The sequence below is a fragment of the Cavia porcellus genome, unplaced genomic scaffold (assembly GCF_034190915.1).
Source record: "Cavia porcellus strain 051 isolate PalLab524CR breed Dunkin Hartley unplaced genomic scaffold, mCavPor4.1 scaffold_3, whole genome shotgun sequence".
NCBI lineage: Eukaryota > Metazoa > Chordata > Mammalia > Rodentia > Caviidae > Cavia > Cavia porcellus.
In genome coordinates, this window is record NW_026947486.1 from 60,488,916 (window position 1) to 60,505,734 (window position 16,819).

Sequence of the window (16,819 nt, forward strand, 5' to 3'; positions counted from 1 at the left end):
TTTTGCAAGCAAACAGCCTTCAAGTTAGCTTGGCACTGTCTGAATCCCACTCGAGACGGAGTTAGCCCTTCGGGGAAACAGTGAGTCCCTCTGTTCCCAAAACGCGTGATGGCAAAAGTCGCAAGGATGCCGGGGTGGGGCGGCGCTTCCGGCCCACGCGCTCTTACGGAAGCTTGGTCGAAGCTGCGATTGCGCGCAGTAAGGAAGTGAGTTTAGGGGCGCCGGAAGCTGCTGGAGAGAGCAATGGCGGGATTGAGTGTGCGAGACCCTGCAGTGGATCGTTCTCTACGTTCCGTATTCGGTGAGAGGCGTTCGGTGGAACCAAGCAACAGGGAGGGACAGAAAGAGGCAGGGGAGTGTCGAGGAATGTCCTGATGCACCTCCCTCCTCTAAAATCGCCATGAAAGCTGGCGGTGGGTCGGGCTTGCGGTTTTGCCTGTCCTGTGGGGCGGCCAACCTCGTGGGCAAAGAAATGCTTCTCTTCCTGAGGTCTCTGAGGTTTTAACGCAGTGTCAGGAGAGTTAAGCGAGTGTTCATCTTCTATTCATTACTCCTTCGTGATCTTGGGTTATATTTTAGAAGAAAGGAAGTATTAGCGCCTCACTGTTCGGTAGTACAGTACTACCGACCTACTCCCATCCCATAATACACATTGTATGCTGGTTCCTGTACCGAGTTTTCACCCTCTCATAAGGATTTACGTCCTTCGTTTTTTACCTGTAACGGTTTATCCATAGTGGTAGAGCGAGCCCTTGGCATCGAGGTGAATTGCGAATAAATGAATGATTAAAACTCCATTAGAACAATTTTTTAGAAAGGATATAAACTATTCTAAATAATCTTCTTGGTTAGAATACATTGTTTTTAAAATTGGTTTTGAAAGCATTCTTTGAAAAGAGACATGACAAAACGATAAATTTAAACACTTTACACGATGGCCATCGTTTTCTCCCATAAGTGTGTGAGAATGTGTAGAAATGTGGCTATAGGACCTGTTTTTAGAATTATAATATTTTCAGTAATCACTGATAAGACTTGGAGGCCTTCAGGTAAATACCAATGCTTACATACTTATTTTAATCAAAGTTAAGGAAAATCTAACACTTGTCAGATCCAACAGAATAATTTAGGACTAGTGTCTATACCTTTTGTATTTTGTCTCAGTGGTATATTTCCCTTGTTAAGAGATCTGAGGAGTTACAATCCAAGTGGGTTTTGGAGAACGCTATTTTGAGCCAGTTGTGTAGATATTCAGTAATGTAAATAGAACTCTGTTTACTTTCTCACTAAGGATCCAGGTTAAAAACTCAGAATTGTAATATGTTATCTATTCCTTAGTGGGTAACATTCCTTATGAAGCTACTGAAGAGCAGTTGAAGGACATCTTTTCTGAGGTTGGACCTGTTGTTAGTTTCAGGTGAGATCTTCTACTTCTCGGTGGGAGATTCTTAAAAATCACTACAAAACTGTCCTATAGCAATAATGGCAAGGGTTTTTTTCTTTTAATGATTACTTTTCACATGCTTTTTATTTTTGTTAACTGCTTTATTGATATAATTCACATATACAATTCACATTCATTCTTACCTAAGAGATTTTTTTCATTAAAAATGTTTTTAAAGTATTTCAGTGAGGCATCTGAGTTATAAAGTTAGTTATCTACAGTGAGCCAAATTAGAACCTGGCAGTGTCAGCAGGAACTTTGTACAGTGTGTGTATATAGCATTTGTGCCTGATAGATGCTTTTGCTCTCCAGATTGGTGTATGATAGAGAGACAGGAAAACCAAAGGGTTATGGCTTCTGTGAATACCAAGACCAAGAGACAGCTCTTAGTGCCATGCGGAACCTAAATGGGCGTGAATTCAGTGGTAGAGCGCTTCGAGTTGATAATGCTGCCAGTGAAAAGAACAAAGAAGAGCTGAAGAGTGAGTATAAACTTAAATAGTATGCATTATGAGTTAGTGGAAATGTAAAAATGAAAGTTTTCAAAATATGTTTTAGAATATACCACACAGCTTCTTTACTTGACCAGCCTGAGGTGCCTGAGTTAGGGAAGTAGTATCTTTGAGAAAGAAGGTAATGCTGACTTTAGTAGAAATCCTTTTGTTGCTGTGGAGTCGATTTCCATTTAGATGAATTCAGATCTACCAAGCCATTAGTAGTGCTATGTCATTATTCACTCCTGTGACTGTATTGCCAGATCGATAGCTGGTAGGGATACTAAGCATTTTTATGGTTTTTTTCATGAGGCAATAGATCCTACAGTTGTGTCTTAAAGTTAACAGCTTTGTGTATTTAAACCATTTTCTTCTGAAATGATTTGTCAAAAGAAGTTAATGGCTTGGTTCTCTAACTTAGGTTAATATTGTCCATCTGTGTGACCACAGTGCCAGAAGCAAAGAGATTTTCAGGTGATTTATTTCTTAGCTCGAGAGAATTTTAAATTATCAATCGGTGCTTAAAAGCAGCCCTAGGAAATAGATATTAGAAATGGTTTAGCTTTTTGTGTTGCTTGCCTAACTTTTTTGTGCTTTCTTCCTGATCAGGCCTTGGAACTGGTGCCCCTGTCATTGAGTCACCTTATGGAGAGACCATCAGTCCTGAGGATGCCCCTGAGTCTATTAGCAAAGCAGTTGCCAGTCTTCCACCAGAGCAAATGTTTGAGCTGATGAAACAAATGAAGGTGAGAAAAGGCTCTAAGTTATAAATAAAGCATATCCCATCAGATTTTCAAGGAGTTACTGATGTTATGATCAATTAATGGATATATAGTTCCTTGAGTGCAAAAAGAAGTGGTGTTTATAGATAAGCATTTCTTGTACCTTCAGTATTCCAAGTGTGCAGAGTATATTTTTCTACACAAACAGACCTACCTAAACAATTTAGATGAGATTAAAATCCTCTGGAATATTACATCTCTAAGATGAGAGGCTGTAAATCATAATTTTTTGCTTTTTTTTTTTTTTTTTTTTTTGGTACCGGGAATCAAGCTCAGAACCGTGCACTTACCAGGCAGGCGCTCTGCCACTGAACTATATCCCCAGCCCAGTAAGTCATAATTTTTAAGTAATAAATATTGTACCTGATGATAAATCTGCTTTTCTTCTCAGCTCTGTGTCCAGAATAGTCCCCAGGAAGCACGGAACATGTTGCTTCAGAACCCACAGTTGGCTTATGCTTTGCTGCAGGCACAGGTAGTGATGAGAATTGTGGATCCAGAGATTGCCCTGGTGAGTGCTTCCTATTCTTCTATGGAAATGGTAAAGTAAACTTGGAGCATGATAGAAACTACCTGATTGCCTTAACACGTAGCTCATTGGTTTGTCTTTTTACTTTTTAGAAAATTCTGCATCGCCAGACAAATATCCCAACACTGATTACAGGCAATCCTCAAGCAGTCCATGGTGCAGGACCTGGCTCAGGGGCCAATGTATCAGTGAACCAACAGAATCCTCAAGCTCCTCAGGGCCAGTCTTTGGTAGGGATTTATCCCTTAACATTTCTTTTTTCTGTCTTAGAATGTCGTTTTCTTTTTAGGAAACTATATTGAAAGAAAAATGATCAGATACCAGATTTGATAATTTTCATTTTGAGGCATAAAAGCAATTTCTAGGTTCTAGAGTCCATAGCAACTGAATGAATACAGATTCCATTCCAAGTTTTTAAATCAAAGAAAAACTTCCTGCATACCTTTTTCCTATAAGCTAACCTTGTTTTATGAGCGCACCTGACACTCCATTATTTTTATAACATTATCTCATTTAATCCTCAGAGAAGTTGTATGAGGTAAGCATTTTTATTATCTGCATTTTCACTAGTGAGGAAAGTAAAGATCACCAAGCATGACACAAAATGCTGAAGCTATAAAAATATTAATACATTTATGATTTTTGCTTTTTTTTTTTGAGACAAAGTCTTGCTGTGTAGTTCAAGCTGGTCTTGAACTCACTATATCACTCAAGCTGGCCTTGAACTCATAGCAGTACTCCTGCCTCAGCCTCCTGAGTGCTGGAATTATAGGCTCATCCCCAGCTAATACATTTAAAAACTGAAAATTTTGTGTATGGAGAAAGGAAGGCAAAATAAATGCCAAAGACAAATGACAAAATGGAGAAAAGTATTTGCCACACAGAAGATAGACAAAAGGCAAATTCCTTAATAATCTTTAGTGGTATTCAGAAACATTTGTTGCTGTAATATGCTACTAGCTGCTTCCCTCTCTGTCTTCTTGAGTTTAACACTTTTTTCCTTTTAACTCTTGTTAGCCCTAGTCATGAAATCAAAAATGTGTATTACATCTTACCTGCCACAGAGGTAATAGTTCTCAATTTCTACATTAGAATATGCTCTAACATAACCATATTCACATAACCAGTCGCATGGCATATATTGCAAGTTGCTCCCATGAAATTCAAAGTATGCAATAAGTCTGCCATAATGAGACATGCTGTATTAAAAGGGTGCTTGGTAGATTATTTGAGACTGCCAGTTTTAAGATGACTTTCAAGTCCTAGACTTAATATATTGAGTCTACACAGAGGCAGGTCCATACTGTAGTTTTTCTCTTGGTCAGGGCGGAATGCATGTCAATGGCGCACCTCCTCTGATGCAAGCTTCTATGCAAGGTGGGGTCCCAGCACCAGGGCAGATGCCAACTGCTGTAACAGGACCTGGCCCTGGTTCCTTAGCTCCTGGAGGTAAGTTTCATCTAGCATCTTTACCATTTTGTTACTTCAGTAAAGTACTGTCATAGAGGTGCTGCACTGCTATCAAATTATGTGATAATCAGGTCTTGATATAAAATTAGTGTATGGCTAGAAAGTATATACCCTAGACAGAGGAAATAGATTTATTTCTTAACATACAATTCTGTATGTCTCATGATAGTAGGAAAACAGTAAGTAGAAAAGTACACTAAATCTTCCAAATTAGAGAATGAAATGAAACTAATCAAATCAGGAAAAAAGAGAAAAGGCAATATAAAATAAGTGATAAGTGTAGACTAACATAGGAATACAAGCTAGTATACTCTTTTATTCTGTTAGGTGTGAATGAACTGAATTCTCCCATTAAAAGCCAGAGACTATTAAATTAAAACTTACAAAGAAAACCAGCACAAAACACATGAATAAAGTTGCATTTCAATAAATACCATCAAACAAAAAGAAGGAAATTTAATAACTACACATCCATTAAAAGCATGTAGGTGGGAAATTAATACAATATTACTATTACCCTTGTAAGTTTTCGTTGTTCAACAAGTATAATAAATTCTTCACATAAAACACCTGTATTAACACATGGTGGAGTAACAGTCTTAAAATTTTTATGTAAACTTACTAATTTTGTAACCTGGGTTAGATTGACAGTGACACTACTCATAGAAGAAAATTAAATCTAAATTCTTCTGTTTTGGTCTAGGGTTATAGCTCAGCAGCACAAACACCTGCCGGGCAAGTGCAAAGTTCTGAGTTTGATTCCTGGTACCAAATAAATAAATCAATAAATTCTGTTTTATAGAGAAACTAGTCTACAGAGCTAAGCTAACGGAAGAATAGAAGACTCAAAAAGATTTTAGCAAATGCATAATTTTCATTGATTCACTTAGTAAATTATCTTTCAGTGAAAGAAATGGATTCTACCTCTTATGTTTCTGAGTTACAGGTACCTTGCTTACCTTAAAGTACTACCACAAGTTCTAATGTGGTCCTACTTCACGTGACAAGTATGCAGCCTATGTTATGAGGCTCATTACATGAGTTAACACTGTAGACTTACTTTTAGCCTGTTTATAGAGTCAAGCGCCTTAATCATACACTTAATGTGTCCAAACAATGTCAATTGCTATAGAAGTCTCTAAATATCTGCACTGCATTTCTGTACTTAGCTTATTGTAAACTGTCAACATGGATGAGCACCATCTGTGGATTACACTTTGAGTAACATTGTGCTAGTGGACAGCAAATATGCATACTGAGGGATTAAATAGTGGAATCAACATAGAGAGAATCCCTTAAATCTTGACTGTAGAATATACAGCTCACCCCAAATGACCATGGAACAATTTAAAAAGACAGAACAGACCATGTACTTAGCCACAAAATAAAACTTTAACAAATTCAAAAAGTGGAGATGCAAAATTAAAAATAATTAAAAGGCAACTGAGAAAAATCTTTCCTTGGAAAACTGAAGACCTTACTGTAGTCAATCTTTGAATTAAAAAGGAAATAAAAGATAAAGGAAAATAAGCATATATGTACTTCACAAAAACATATAGAAACTGGAGGCAATGCTTACAAGAAAATGAATATTCTTAGATACCTATATTAAATAAATACATTCTACGTACTAGTTTTAAGGAATTAAAAAGTCTTAAACTAGAAACACCAAGAAAAAATTAACATAATAAAAGTATAAAATGTAAAGCTACTTTTAAGTGATATTTTTTAAGTTTGCAGCATTTATACTTCTGAATTTATTACTATTTTTGAGTTTTATGACTCAGGATCTTACTATGTAATGCAGGCTTGCCTTGAGCTCTCTTATGTATCACAGGCTGGCCTTGAACTTAAGGCAGTCTTCCTGCTTCAGCCTCACATGTGCTGGGATTATAGGCATGTGTCACCATACTGACTCTACTTCTGATTTTTTATTTATTTATTTTGTATTTTTTTGGTACCAGAGATTGAACTCTATATATTAATTGTGTGTGTGTGTGTGTGTGTGTGTGTGTGTGTGCCAGGTATCAAACTTACAACCTCACGTTTGCCAAGCAGGCACTTATGCTGCTGAGCCAAACCCCAGCCCTTATATTTTGATTTTTTGAGATAGGGTTTCACTGTGCAGTTCAGGTTGGCCTTGAACTTAACTTTGTAGCCTAGGCTAACCTCAAACTTGCAGTGATTCTCCTACCTCAGCCTCCCAAGTGCTGGGCTTACAGGTGTGTGCCACCACATCTGGCTCTGAATTTATTAAAATTTAAAACTTCATGAAAACTTTTGAGATAATTCTGTACAAAGCTCTTTGACAGTTGGTGAGAATGGGGGAAACAACCTAATAAAAAGGTGGACAAAGAAACTGCAAGAATTTCAAAGAAGAGCAAAGCCAAATGACTGATAAAAACAAATATTTACAGTTAGGGAATTACAGATTAAACAGCAGTGAAAATGCATGAAAACCTGTCAGGCAAGCAAGTATCAAAAAGAGATCATGGTCTTGATAGAATAAGTGGTACTTGTACATTGCTGATACATCGAAATGTCGAGAAAGGGATCTAACATTGAAAATTAATACACATTTTGACCCACAAATTCCACTTCTGGGAGTTAAACATACAAATAAAACTGATATAAAATATAAGAAATAATACTTATGTCGGGCGTGGTGGCTCACGCCTGTAATCCCAGCACTCGGCAGCCTGAGGTGGGAGGATCATTGTGAGTTTGAGACCAGCCTGAGCTACAAAGTGAGCTCAAGGCCAGCCTGAACTGCATAGTGAGACCCCATCTCAAAAAAAAAAAAAAAAAAAAAAGATAAAAAAGAAATAATGCTTATAATGTTTTCTGCTATCCTTTTCCTCATATCCTGAGTTTTGTATTGTCTTGATTGCTCTGGATCAAATGAATAAACTATAAAGATATGGCTAGAAGGGAGCTTTGAAATTATTTAGACTAATGCTTTCAAATTTTGTATTCGAAGTATATGTAAGGAACTTATAAAACACAGGTTGCTGCATTGGGAACTTTGGAATTTGTGGTTCTAAAAAGTTCCATGGTGATGCTGATATTGCTGGTGTGGGAATCACATGCTGAGAACCACTGTTGACACCAATTCATTTTCCTAACGTATCCTGGGAATGTATTCATTGTATCAAATCATTTGATCAGAATCACAGTTGCCTCTTAGAAGGGCAGTTCACTTTTTGTTTTGTTTTGTTTTGCTTTGTTTGACAACTCAGATACTCCAAGGACTTGATTTTTTGGAAATAAAGAAAATTTATAATAAAATTCTTAAAACATTTCTTTAGGTTCTTAATCTAGAGCTTTTTGGTGCTTGGCTTATTAACTGAAACAGGAATGTGATATGAACTTGCCTGCCATTTTAGGAAAGTGTTAGTGAACTTCAAGCAGTGCCCTTGTCTTTTCTCCCTACTCAGTGCCTGTGTTTTTCCTTTAAGGGGAAAAGGGAGTTTTGCTATATGGAAGGGATTATACAAGGACTTACGGTGCATAAGTACACTTTGTATACAAGTCTCCATACCACTGGTTAGAGTATACCAATGGTTCTAAACCCTGTTTAACCTAGTTACTGTTCATAATAAATATTTTGGGATGACTTTATTCTAAAACAAAATGCACAGGTGACAAAACCTACATAACATGTCAAAAAAATCAGTATAATGTCCTAACTATATAATGAGAAGTAGGAGGGCATTCATTTATAATACAAAATTACTATGTAAATATTTGGGCACAGTTGCACTAAAAAACAATATATATCAGATATGTGTGCTGTTTGTCCGTTAGCATGTGTCATGTGTTTGTACTGATACCATGAAAGTAAAAACTAAAAATGTAGACAGAAGCTTTTTTTTTTGCTGGCAATTCAGATACCTCTAGGACTTGAATTTTGAAATAGAGAAAAGTTATTGTGCACCCATAATTTACCCTGTAGTATTTCTGGCAAATACTGAGTAAATACATATGTATTTGTGCCCTTGCCACCCCCCCCCATACACATGCATGCGCGCGCACACACACACACACACACACACACACAGTGCAGACAATTAGGTGTCATAGTGATCACCTGCTGTAATCCCAGAATTCTGGGAGGCTGAGGCAGAAAATTCACAAATTCAAGCCTAGCCTGGGAAATTTAGGAACCTATCATGACCCTGTCTCAAAATAAAATATAGCCAGGGATATAGTTCAGCGGCACAGCACCCACCTGTCAAGCCCAAGGTCCTAGGTTGGAGTCCTGGTGCAAAAAAAAGAAAAGAAAAATCATAATCAAAAAATAAAATATGTATTTTTTAAAAGGGCTGGTGCTGTATAGCTCAGTACAAAGGCCCTGAATTCAGTCCCAGTACTACAAAAAACTTAACAAACCAGAAAGTACAGAGAACCATTGTGTTTACAAGTAAAATAGACTGGGTTTCTAATTTCAGATGGCCATAAGCAACTTTTCATTTGTGTGAATGTTTAATATGACATTTGACAGTTTCATAAAGGGTAATTCTTGATTTCATGGCACTGTCTCATACATTTCAGTACATCTTCTATCCCTGGCAACTTCTTATTTAATGCTAGCTGTGCCCCCACAAATGTTTGTCATAACCACAATAGTATACTTACATATGTATACAACACCCAGGGAATAAAATACACTATCTCCCTTTGGAGGAGGTCTGTAGGTAAGTGGCATTGTTTTCTTGTATTACAGAAGAACTTTCTGTCACTGTAGGGTGAAGTGTACTAACAAACCCCTTCTTTGCAACTGCATTGTTGACTGATAGGTGCTATCTGCTTTTGTAGATTTCTTCTTGGGAGGGCAGAATGAAGTAAGCTTGGCTGCTATTGTATTTTCTTTACTACCATACTGACTTATGTCTTTCTTTCCTGCCTTTTATCTTCCAGGAGGAATGCAGCCTCAGCTTGGAATGCCAGGAAGCGGACCAGTGTCCATAGAACGGGGACAAGGTAAAGAAATACTAATGTCTGATTAATGCGTACTGCAGTTGGAAATGTTCCATACCTGTATTCTAGTATAACAGCCACTAACCACAGGTGGCTATTTAAATATTAATTGACGTTAAATTGAATTACGTAAAATTTAAAACTCAGTTCCTTCATCACACCACATTATAAGTGCTCACCACATTATAAGTAGCTACATGTGGCTAGTGGATGTCACACCAGACGTGGCACAGGACATTTCTATCATCACAGAAATTTCTGTTGTACAGTGCTAGTATAAACTTGGCACCTAGTGATTCAGAGCCAAGCTCTACAAGAAAACAAATGGATCCTTTGTTTCCTAATAGTCTAATGACTTGTTGACATGTCTCTCCCTCTGTGGATTATCTGTTGACTTATTAAGGGATTTTAATAGTATATAATATGTGCATAGGTATTAGAAGACTAAATTTAAACCCTAGAGCAAACTGGGAGGGAAGTCATAGGTCTGATAAGCTAACTTGAGAAATGTCTGTTGATTGTGAGAAATGCTGTATCTAATACAGCAGCCACTCTGAAGTCTCCATGTTATTTCTTTATGTTACTGGAATGCATGCAGTAGTTGAAAATTGAGGCTAAAGGGAGAAAAGGGAAGGAACCAAATGCACACTATCTGCCAGGCACTTGAATGTTCATAAACAACTCTGTGAGTTAGGTGGCAGCACCTCAGTGTTACATGAAAGAGAAGCTCAGAATTTTAAGTTACTTGGGGATAAGGTAAGTAAATACTGACATTTGAGTATTAAGAAGTGGAGTTGGTAACTCTTTCCCAGCTAGAAAATGGCAGAGCTAAGATCAAGAAGTATCTTAACTCCAAAGTATATCCCTTTACTTTCTCTACATTGCCGTCTATTAACATGTTCTCACTGGCTTGTACCACCATTGGTGCAAATGGATCTAATCACTTTTGTCAGTCTTTTTACTAATAAAATTGATAAAACAAAAAAAAATACTACCCTATGGGACAGTCATGCATGTACCACCAGTAGTTCAAGCCACCTGGCAGCAGTACATGAATTATGGCTTTATCATGAACGTGTTAACTTCCAAAAATATTCTTCAGTGTATTTTACTCTTATTCATTGGGTCCTCATGATGAGAAAAGATTACTTTGGACAAGCCTAGAGAAACTTAAGCTTTTAGCATATGGCCTATGAGTGAAACCCATTTAAAAAGCAAAATATAAATATACTGGCCAGTGATTTGTACGCTAGGATTGATGATTGAAATGGCAGAGTAATTTTTTTCATGAGATGACATGAGAGCAGGACAACCTCCTGACCAAATACCTCATCTTTTCTCTTAAGCATTCCATGCTTTTGTGCTGTTGTGTGCTTCTTTGCCACTATCAGTAGATAGTGTATGTACCCCAATGTATTTTTGCAGTGGTGAGAAAGGACTAGGACATTAGTCAGGCCATCAACCTAGAATTAGTTGTTTAACACACACTTCCACAAGACGTCTTCCTTCTTACTGTAGTTATCTTCAGTTATGTGGTTAAAAACTTTGAGAAAGGAAAATGACTCATTTTTTGAAAATATTTTCAAGGCTGTCTTCATGAGGCAACAAAATGAGATGAGCTTTTTTTTATGATTTTCTTCAGTACTCAACAGAAGAAGCAAGAATCTTATTTGTGCCAGGTTATCTTACTTTTGCTGGAATCCTTGTGTCTTTTGCACGTTCATAATGATGAAGGGAGACAGTTTAAGAAGATACTTCATGCTTTCCTACCACTTTTGTTTAGGGTTGGGGTCTTTGTCATTTCATTACTCTTGGTTTCTGTCATGTTTGTTATCCGTAACCTCCTGTAGCAGGTGATTTTGTGCAGAAGGATACTATCTCTGTTCATCTAAAGTTTACTGTGTTTACCATCTTAATACTTTTTTGATAACAGAAATGTTTGTGTTTTAAAATATAACAAAAATAGTACTGCTCTATATCTGTTACGGCCTCCACAGAATAAATCTCCCATTGTAGATTCAATGCAATTTCTTTCACATTGTGCTTCTGAAAATGTTTTATGTTCTTTGCTTCACTAGCGATTCAGAGCCAACCCTTCAATATAGTTTCTTTTTTTTTAATAGTGGTATTTTAGGGGGACTTAGTGAAAAATGTAGTAGTAACACAGAGAAAGATTGAAAATCACTAGTTAATCCTGCCCAGATAAATCCAGTGGCCCACAGTTTCTCTTTTAGGAAGCTATCTGGTCAAAGTGGTACCATTTCAGATACCCAGAGGAGCTAATATAGCTTAGGAAGAGTTTGTAACCAGAGACAAGCTAATGAACTCTTGGCTTGTTTAAATTAAATGTATAAATCTCCAATCTCCATACATATATGTTTCTCTGTGTGTGTCTCTGTGTGTGTGTATGTGTAAGCTGTTTTAAGTGTGTACTCTTTCTCCTTTAAACTTAATGCTCACCTAGGAACCCTACAACACTCGCCAGTGGGACCCGCCGGGCCTGCATCAATTGAGCGAGTTCAAGGTACCCCTTGTATCTATGGGTTTCCTTTTGCTTTTGGTGTTCAGGGTGGGACGTTGAGAGGAAGAAAGCTGCTTGGCAGTCATCCTCACGTTCAGAACCCAAAAGGGTAGTGTTTTTGGGGGTTTTTTGGGGGGATTTTTGTTTTTGTTTTTACCTGTTGAGGCCACAAGCCTAAGATTGACCTCTTCACACAGGGCAGAGAACATGGATGATATGGGCATCTGTCCGAGGCTGTACTCCCTCCCTACTGGTGTCAGGAGGCTTGGATGGAATAGCAGTCTGTAAGGAGACAGCGGGTTCTTGCAGAACCATGGCAGTGTTCACATTTGCCAAGACCCTACCTCTTTTGTGCCTCTGGTCCTTGAACTAAGATTGAGTAGAAGGAAAACCAGGAGCATAAGTTTCTTCAGGTCGCAGTGCTAGTCCTTGGCAGGTTGCTCCCCAGTTTACTCTTTGTAAAATTCCATCCATACCTCTGACATGGCACAGATTCTGCCTACACCCTGCTTCTGTTCTTGAGCTGCAAGAGGATTCTGCTGTGGTGAGGTTTCACCCACTCTAAGGTGTCTGAATTATGTTGTCAGTGGTATATAGAGTCATTTCTTGTTTTTTTATGTGTTCTTCACAGCAGTAACTCCCTGTTTGTTTTCCTGTCAGTGCCGATGCAAGACCCTAGAGCCGCTATGCAGCGGGGATCCTTGCCTGCCAATGTCCCAACTCCTCGAGGTCTGTTAGGAGATGCTCCGAATGACCCACGGGGAGGCACTTTACTCTCTGTAACTGGAGATGTAGAGTCTAGGTAAGCACTGACATAGAGGAAAGCGTTTGAGAAGTCAGGATTTTTCTTGCTTTGAGAACAGAGTATCTCTGCATCCCTTGTACCGGTTTGCCTACTTCAAAGGTAAATATTCAAGGTCACCATCCAAGACTAAGCACTTCTCCTAAGACAGAGAACTTTATAGTTTAATTCATCATTTTAAGCTAACTGATTTCTACATTTTCAGAAATTAAAAATTCTGGTGTATATACTTGGACACAGAAAACTTAATGATAGTACTAATGTTAATAATAGCAAAAACAGGAGTAGTTGACATTAATGGGAATTCTACCTCTGACTTAGCTCTAAGTACTTTACCTAGATTGTCACATTTGAATCTATACAACCTTGATTGGGCATGTATCTTAGTGGTGGAGTGTTTGCCTGCCAAACAGAAGGCCCTGGCTTCTATCCCCAGCCTTGCAAACAATTAATAAATAAATCCACACATCCCTAGAAGGTAGATATTATTAGTGTCATTTTACAAATGGAGAAGCCAAGTCATGAAGAAGAGTGATAATGTATCCCAAATCATGCATCATCTAATAACTGAGAGCCTAGATTTGACCCATTCAGTTTGAATCTAGAACCTATAAGTACAAGTTTATATACTCATACATTTAGTGACTATCCATTAATTCTTCCCTAATTATGAGTACTCCAACTGAATTGGAAATTCTAGACTACATGGATTTATGTTACTATAGCTTCTCTTCTGTTCATTTATGTCAGTTCTTGGTCAGCTTTACTTACTGATCTTCTTTATTGTTGTTGTTTCTGTTTTAAATACAACATTTTTCTCCATCTCTAGAGGTTACCTGGGACCACCTCATCAGGGTCCACCTATGCACCATGTTCCTGGCCATGAAGGCCGTGGACCACCCCCACATGAAATGAGGGGAGCACCATTAGCTGAGCCCAGACCTCTAATGGCAGAGCCCCGAGGACCCATGCTAGATCAAAGGGGTCCACCTTTGGATGGCAGAGGTAAGGGAAGACTACATCATGAGGCTGACATGTGGTTATGAGTTGATAAAAAATTCAACCGTCATTACCTCTAATATGGAATAAGTACTGCTAGGGAAATATGGTTGGTGAGCATCATTAAGGTCTACCTACAAATCTGAGAAACTTCAGAGAAATCATTTATAGTTAAAAGAAGATATGACTAAAAGAATAGATATCCATCTTCCTTGAATTGTTATTATAATACAGATGAGTGGCTTCGTGGTGGTTTTCTTACAACTTTATAGGTGGGAGAGATCCACGGGGAATAGATGCACGAGGGATGGAAGCCCGAGCCATGGAGGCAAGAGGTTTAGATGCCCGAGGCATGGATGCTCGTGCAATGGAAGCCCGCGCTATGGAAGCCCGCGCCATGGAGGCCCGTGCTATGGAAGCGCGTGCCATGGAAGTCCGAGGGATGGAGGCCAGAGGCATGGATACCAGGGGCCCAGTGCCAGGCCCTAGAGGACCAATGCCTAGTGGAATCCAGGGCCCCAGTCCAATTAACATGGGGGCAGTTGGCCCCCAGGGATCTAGACAGGTATGTAAAATCTCAATCTATTTAGGATGCTTCTTGAACCTGATTTTTACTGCCTTTTGACTAGAACTGTTTTTCAGACTGGTATCTCCCTTACTTTTTTATATACCTCAAGGGGGTGATTTTTCTGGTCGCCAGGATTGTAATCCAAAAGAACCACCTTACTCTACATATTCAGTAGCTGTTTCATGCAAAGTAGAGCTCTTGAAAATTTAGAGGTCAGAGAATACTCTTCATTGGGGTTACAAACCAATCACCTACAACATCCCAGCCTAACTCTTAGCAGCTGGATCCAGGATCCAGGCTTGGGTGATTTGAAAAACTTCTCTCAAATAGTTTTGTATAGAACCCAAAGCACCACTGCTTAGAATATCTGAAGTTCAGTGGTCACTTAGGTAATCTTAGGTTTGCATAAACTGGTATTAATCTATTATCATCACAAAGCTTGAGTAAATGATAAAATAATGAAAAACAAGTTATAAATAATGAAATGTTTACAACTGAAGTTTGTCTCTTCTCTTTTCACTTGCCTCTCTGTTGTGTGTATATTACTGTGTGGTTGCCATCTCTTCCTTTGTCCAATTTGATTGTGGGGAGGTGGAATCTTCCTTGAGTTTTTGTATGTGATACTTTGTTTCCCTCTAGTACCTCCACCTTCTATTTTTCTCCTTCCTCTGTATACTTCTCTCTTCTGTCTTTGATATGTTTATGTGTCTTCCTCCATTCTTGGGTGTGCAGCAGGAGAGAAAGAGAATATTAGAGTTAAAATGGAATATGTTGATCACATAGCAGTCATCCAGTGCTCTAATTTTATCAGTTTGGAAACTGAGGTAACTTGATCAAATTCACTTAACTAGAAAATGGCAGAGCAAGGAATAGAGCTCACTGATTTTTTCACTCTACTACTTTGGTGTAATACCTGTACATTTGTGTGCATGGATATGTGTGGGTGTCTACCTATTCCTTCTCAGTTTGAAGTAAACATTTTTTTCCTGGAATGTGCATACTGTTTTTCAAGTTTTGCTTTTTTTTTAAAGTGCTTGTGGGCCTTGATTCTTACTATTTTCAGTAGTCTTAAAATAAAAAGTATTTTTATGTATCCATTCAGGGATTATTTACTGAGTACCCACTGTGTACCAGATATATAGATCTAGATATTGGCAAGATAGCACTGGAAACAATAAAGTCCCTGCCCCTATGAAGTTTCCATACTAGCTGGAGAAAGTCACAACGGATAACTACATAATGTACTTACATAATTCTGTAGAGAAAAACACTGAAAATAATGCTTGAAAGACCATTTCTGGGTAGTGTCTTGCTCCATCTTCTGTAGTGTTTGAATTCATTACTCTGTAATACTAGGATATTTGGTTTTGTTTCTGTTTTTTAATTTTTTTTTTTTTTTTGAGCTCTGAGGATTGAACTTCAGGTCTCATACATACTAGCACTGTACCACTGAGGTACTACTATAGTTTTTACTAATAATCTATTGAGCCAATTAGATCTAAGAAAAATAAAAACTTTATCTTCAATTTTGAATTAATATGTTCACTTAGAAATACATATAATATTTACTAATCTATAAAAAGTATACATTAAAAGCCTCAGTTCCTCTCCTGTACTTCTCTCACTTGTGATGTATTTTTATTTTTTCCTTTCACTGTTCTATACTTCATCTTTTTAAATAACAATGTGCCTATAATTCATTCAAAATAAGATTTTTAAAATTTAATTACAGTCCATTCAGTTAGAAACTCATCGAGTGCTTATATAATTTGTCATCCACAGAAGGGCATTTTTTGTTTGAGGCAGGGTCTTACTCTAATTTAGGATGGCCTTAGACTCACTGAGTAGCCCAGGCTGGCCTCAGATTTCTGCCTCAGGCTCCCAAGTGCTAAGCCTGTGCCACTATGCCTGGCTAGAAGTACATATTCGAAAGTGAAATAGAGTGCTCTTAGTAATTTACTCTGAGGCAAAGCATAAACTGGGATTGTCTTAGGCAAGCCAAAACAAATGGTCACTCTTGATAGTACTTACCTGCCTAGAACAGATAGATACTCCTAGAAACTTAGAATGACCACTAGTGAATGGTTATTTCACATGCCAGTACATCAAATTAGCATCAATAAGTATTAATGAGCTTCAAAAAAATTAAGTTCATAGATGTTTCAGATCCATAACATCATTAAGGTTCAGATAGTTCTCTTGATTTAGTGTTCATAAAGAATAAAACAGT

At 37.9% G+C, this 16,819-nt stretch overlaps 1 protein-coding gene across 4 annotated transcripts in view; it reads left to right on the forward strand.

Moving 5' to 3' along the window:
* Cstf2 (cleavage stimulation factor subunit 2) overlaps positions 1–16,819 on the forward strand; it is a 23,596-nt gene continuing 6,777 nt past the window's right edge. Inside the window, exons 1-13 of one of the 4 annotated variants that reach the window (XM_013153694.3) lie at positions 1–301; positions 1,339–1,417; positions 1,757–1,926; positions 2,548–2,684; positions 3,112–3,231; positions 3,342–3,479; positions 4,575–4,698; positions 9,640–9,702; positions 12,164–12,223; positions 12,418–12,504; positions 12,881–13,022; positions 13,852–14,027; positions 14,294–14,586. In XM_013153694.3, the coding sequence (XP_013009148.1) occupies positions 244–301; positions 1,339–1,417; positions 1,757–1,926; positions 2,548–2,684; positions 3,112–3,231; positions 3,342–3,479; positions 4,575–4,698; positions 9,640–9,702; positions 12,164–12,223; positions 12,418–12,504; positions 12,881–13,022; positions 13,852–14,027; positions 14,294–14,586 (1,647 nt within the window). In that variant the 5' untranslated portion in view covers positions 1–243. The remainder of the gene's footprint in view (positions 302–1,338; positions 1,418–1,756; positions 1,927–2,547; positions 2,685–3,111; positions 3,232–3,341; positions 3,480–4,574; positions 4,699–9,639; positions 9,703–12,163; positions 12,224–12,417; positions 12,505–12,880; positions 13,023–13,851; positions 14,028–14,293; positions 14,587–16,819) is intronic. The other 3 variants (XM_063246172.1, XM_005004162.4, XM_003470952.5) reach the window with 3 other exon arrangements.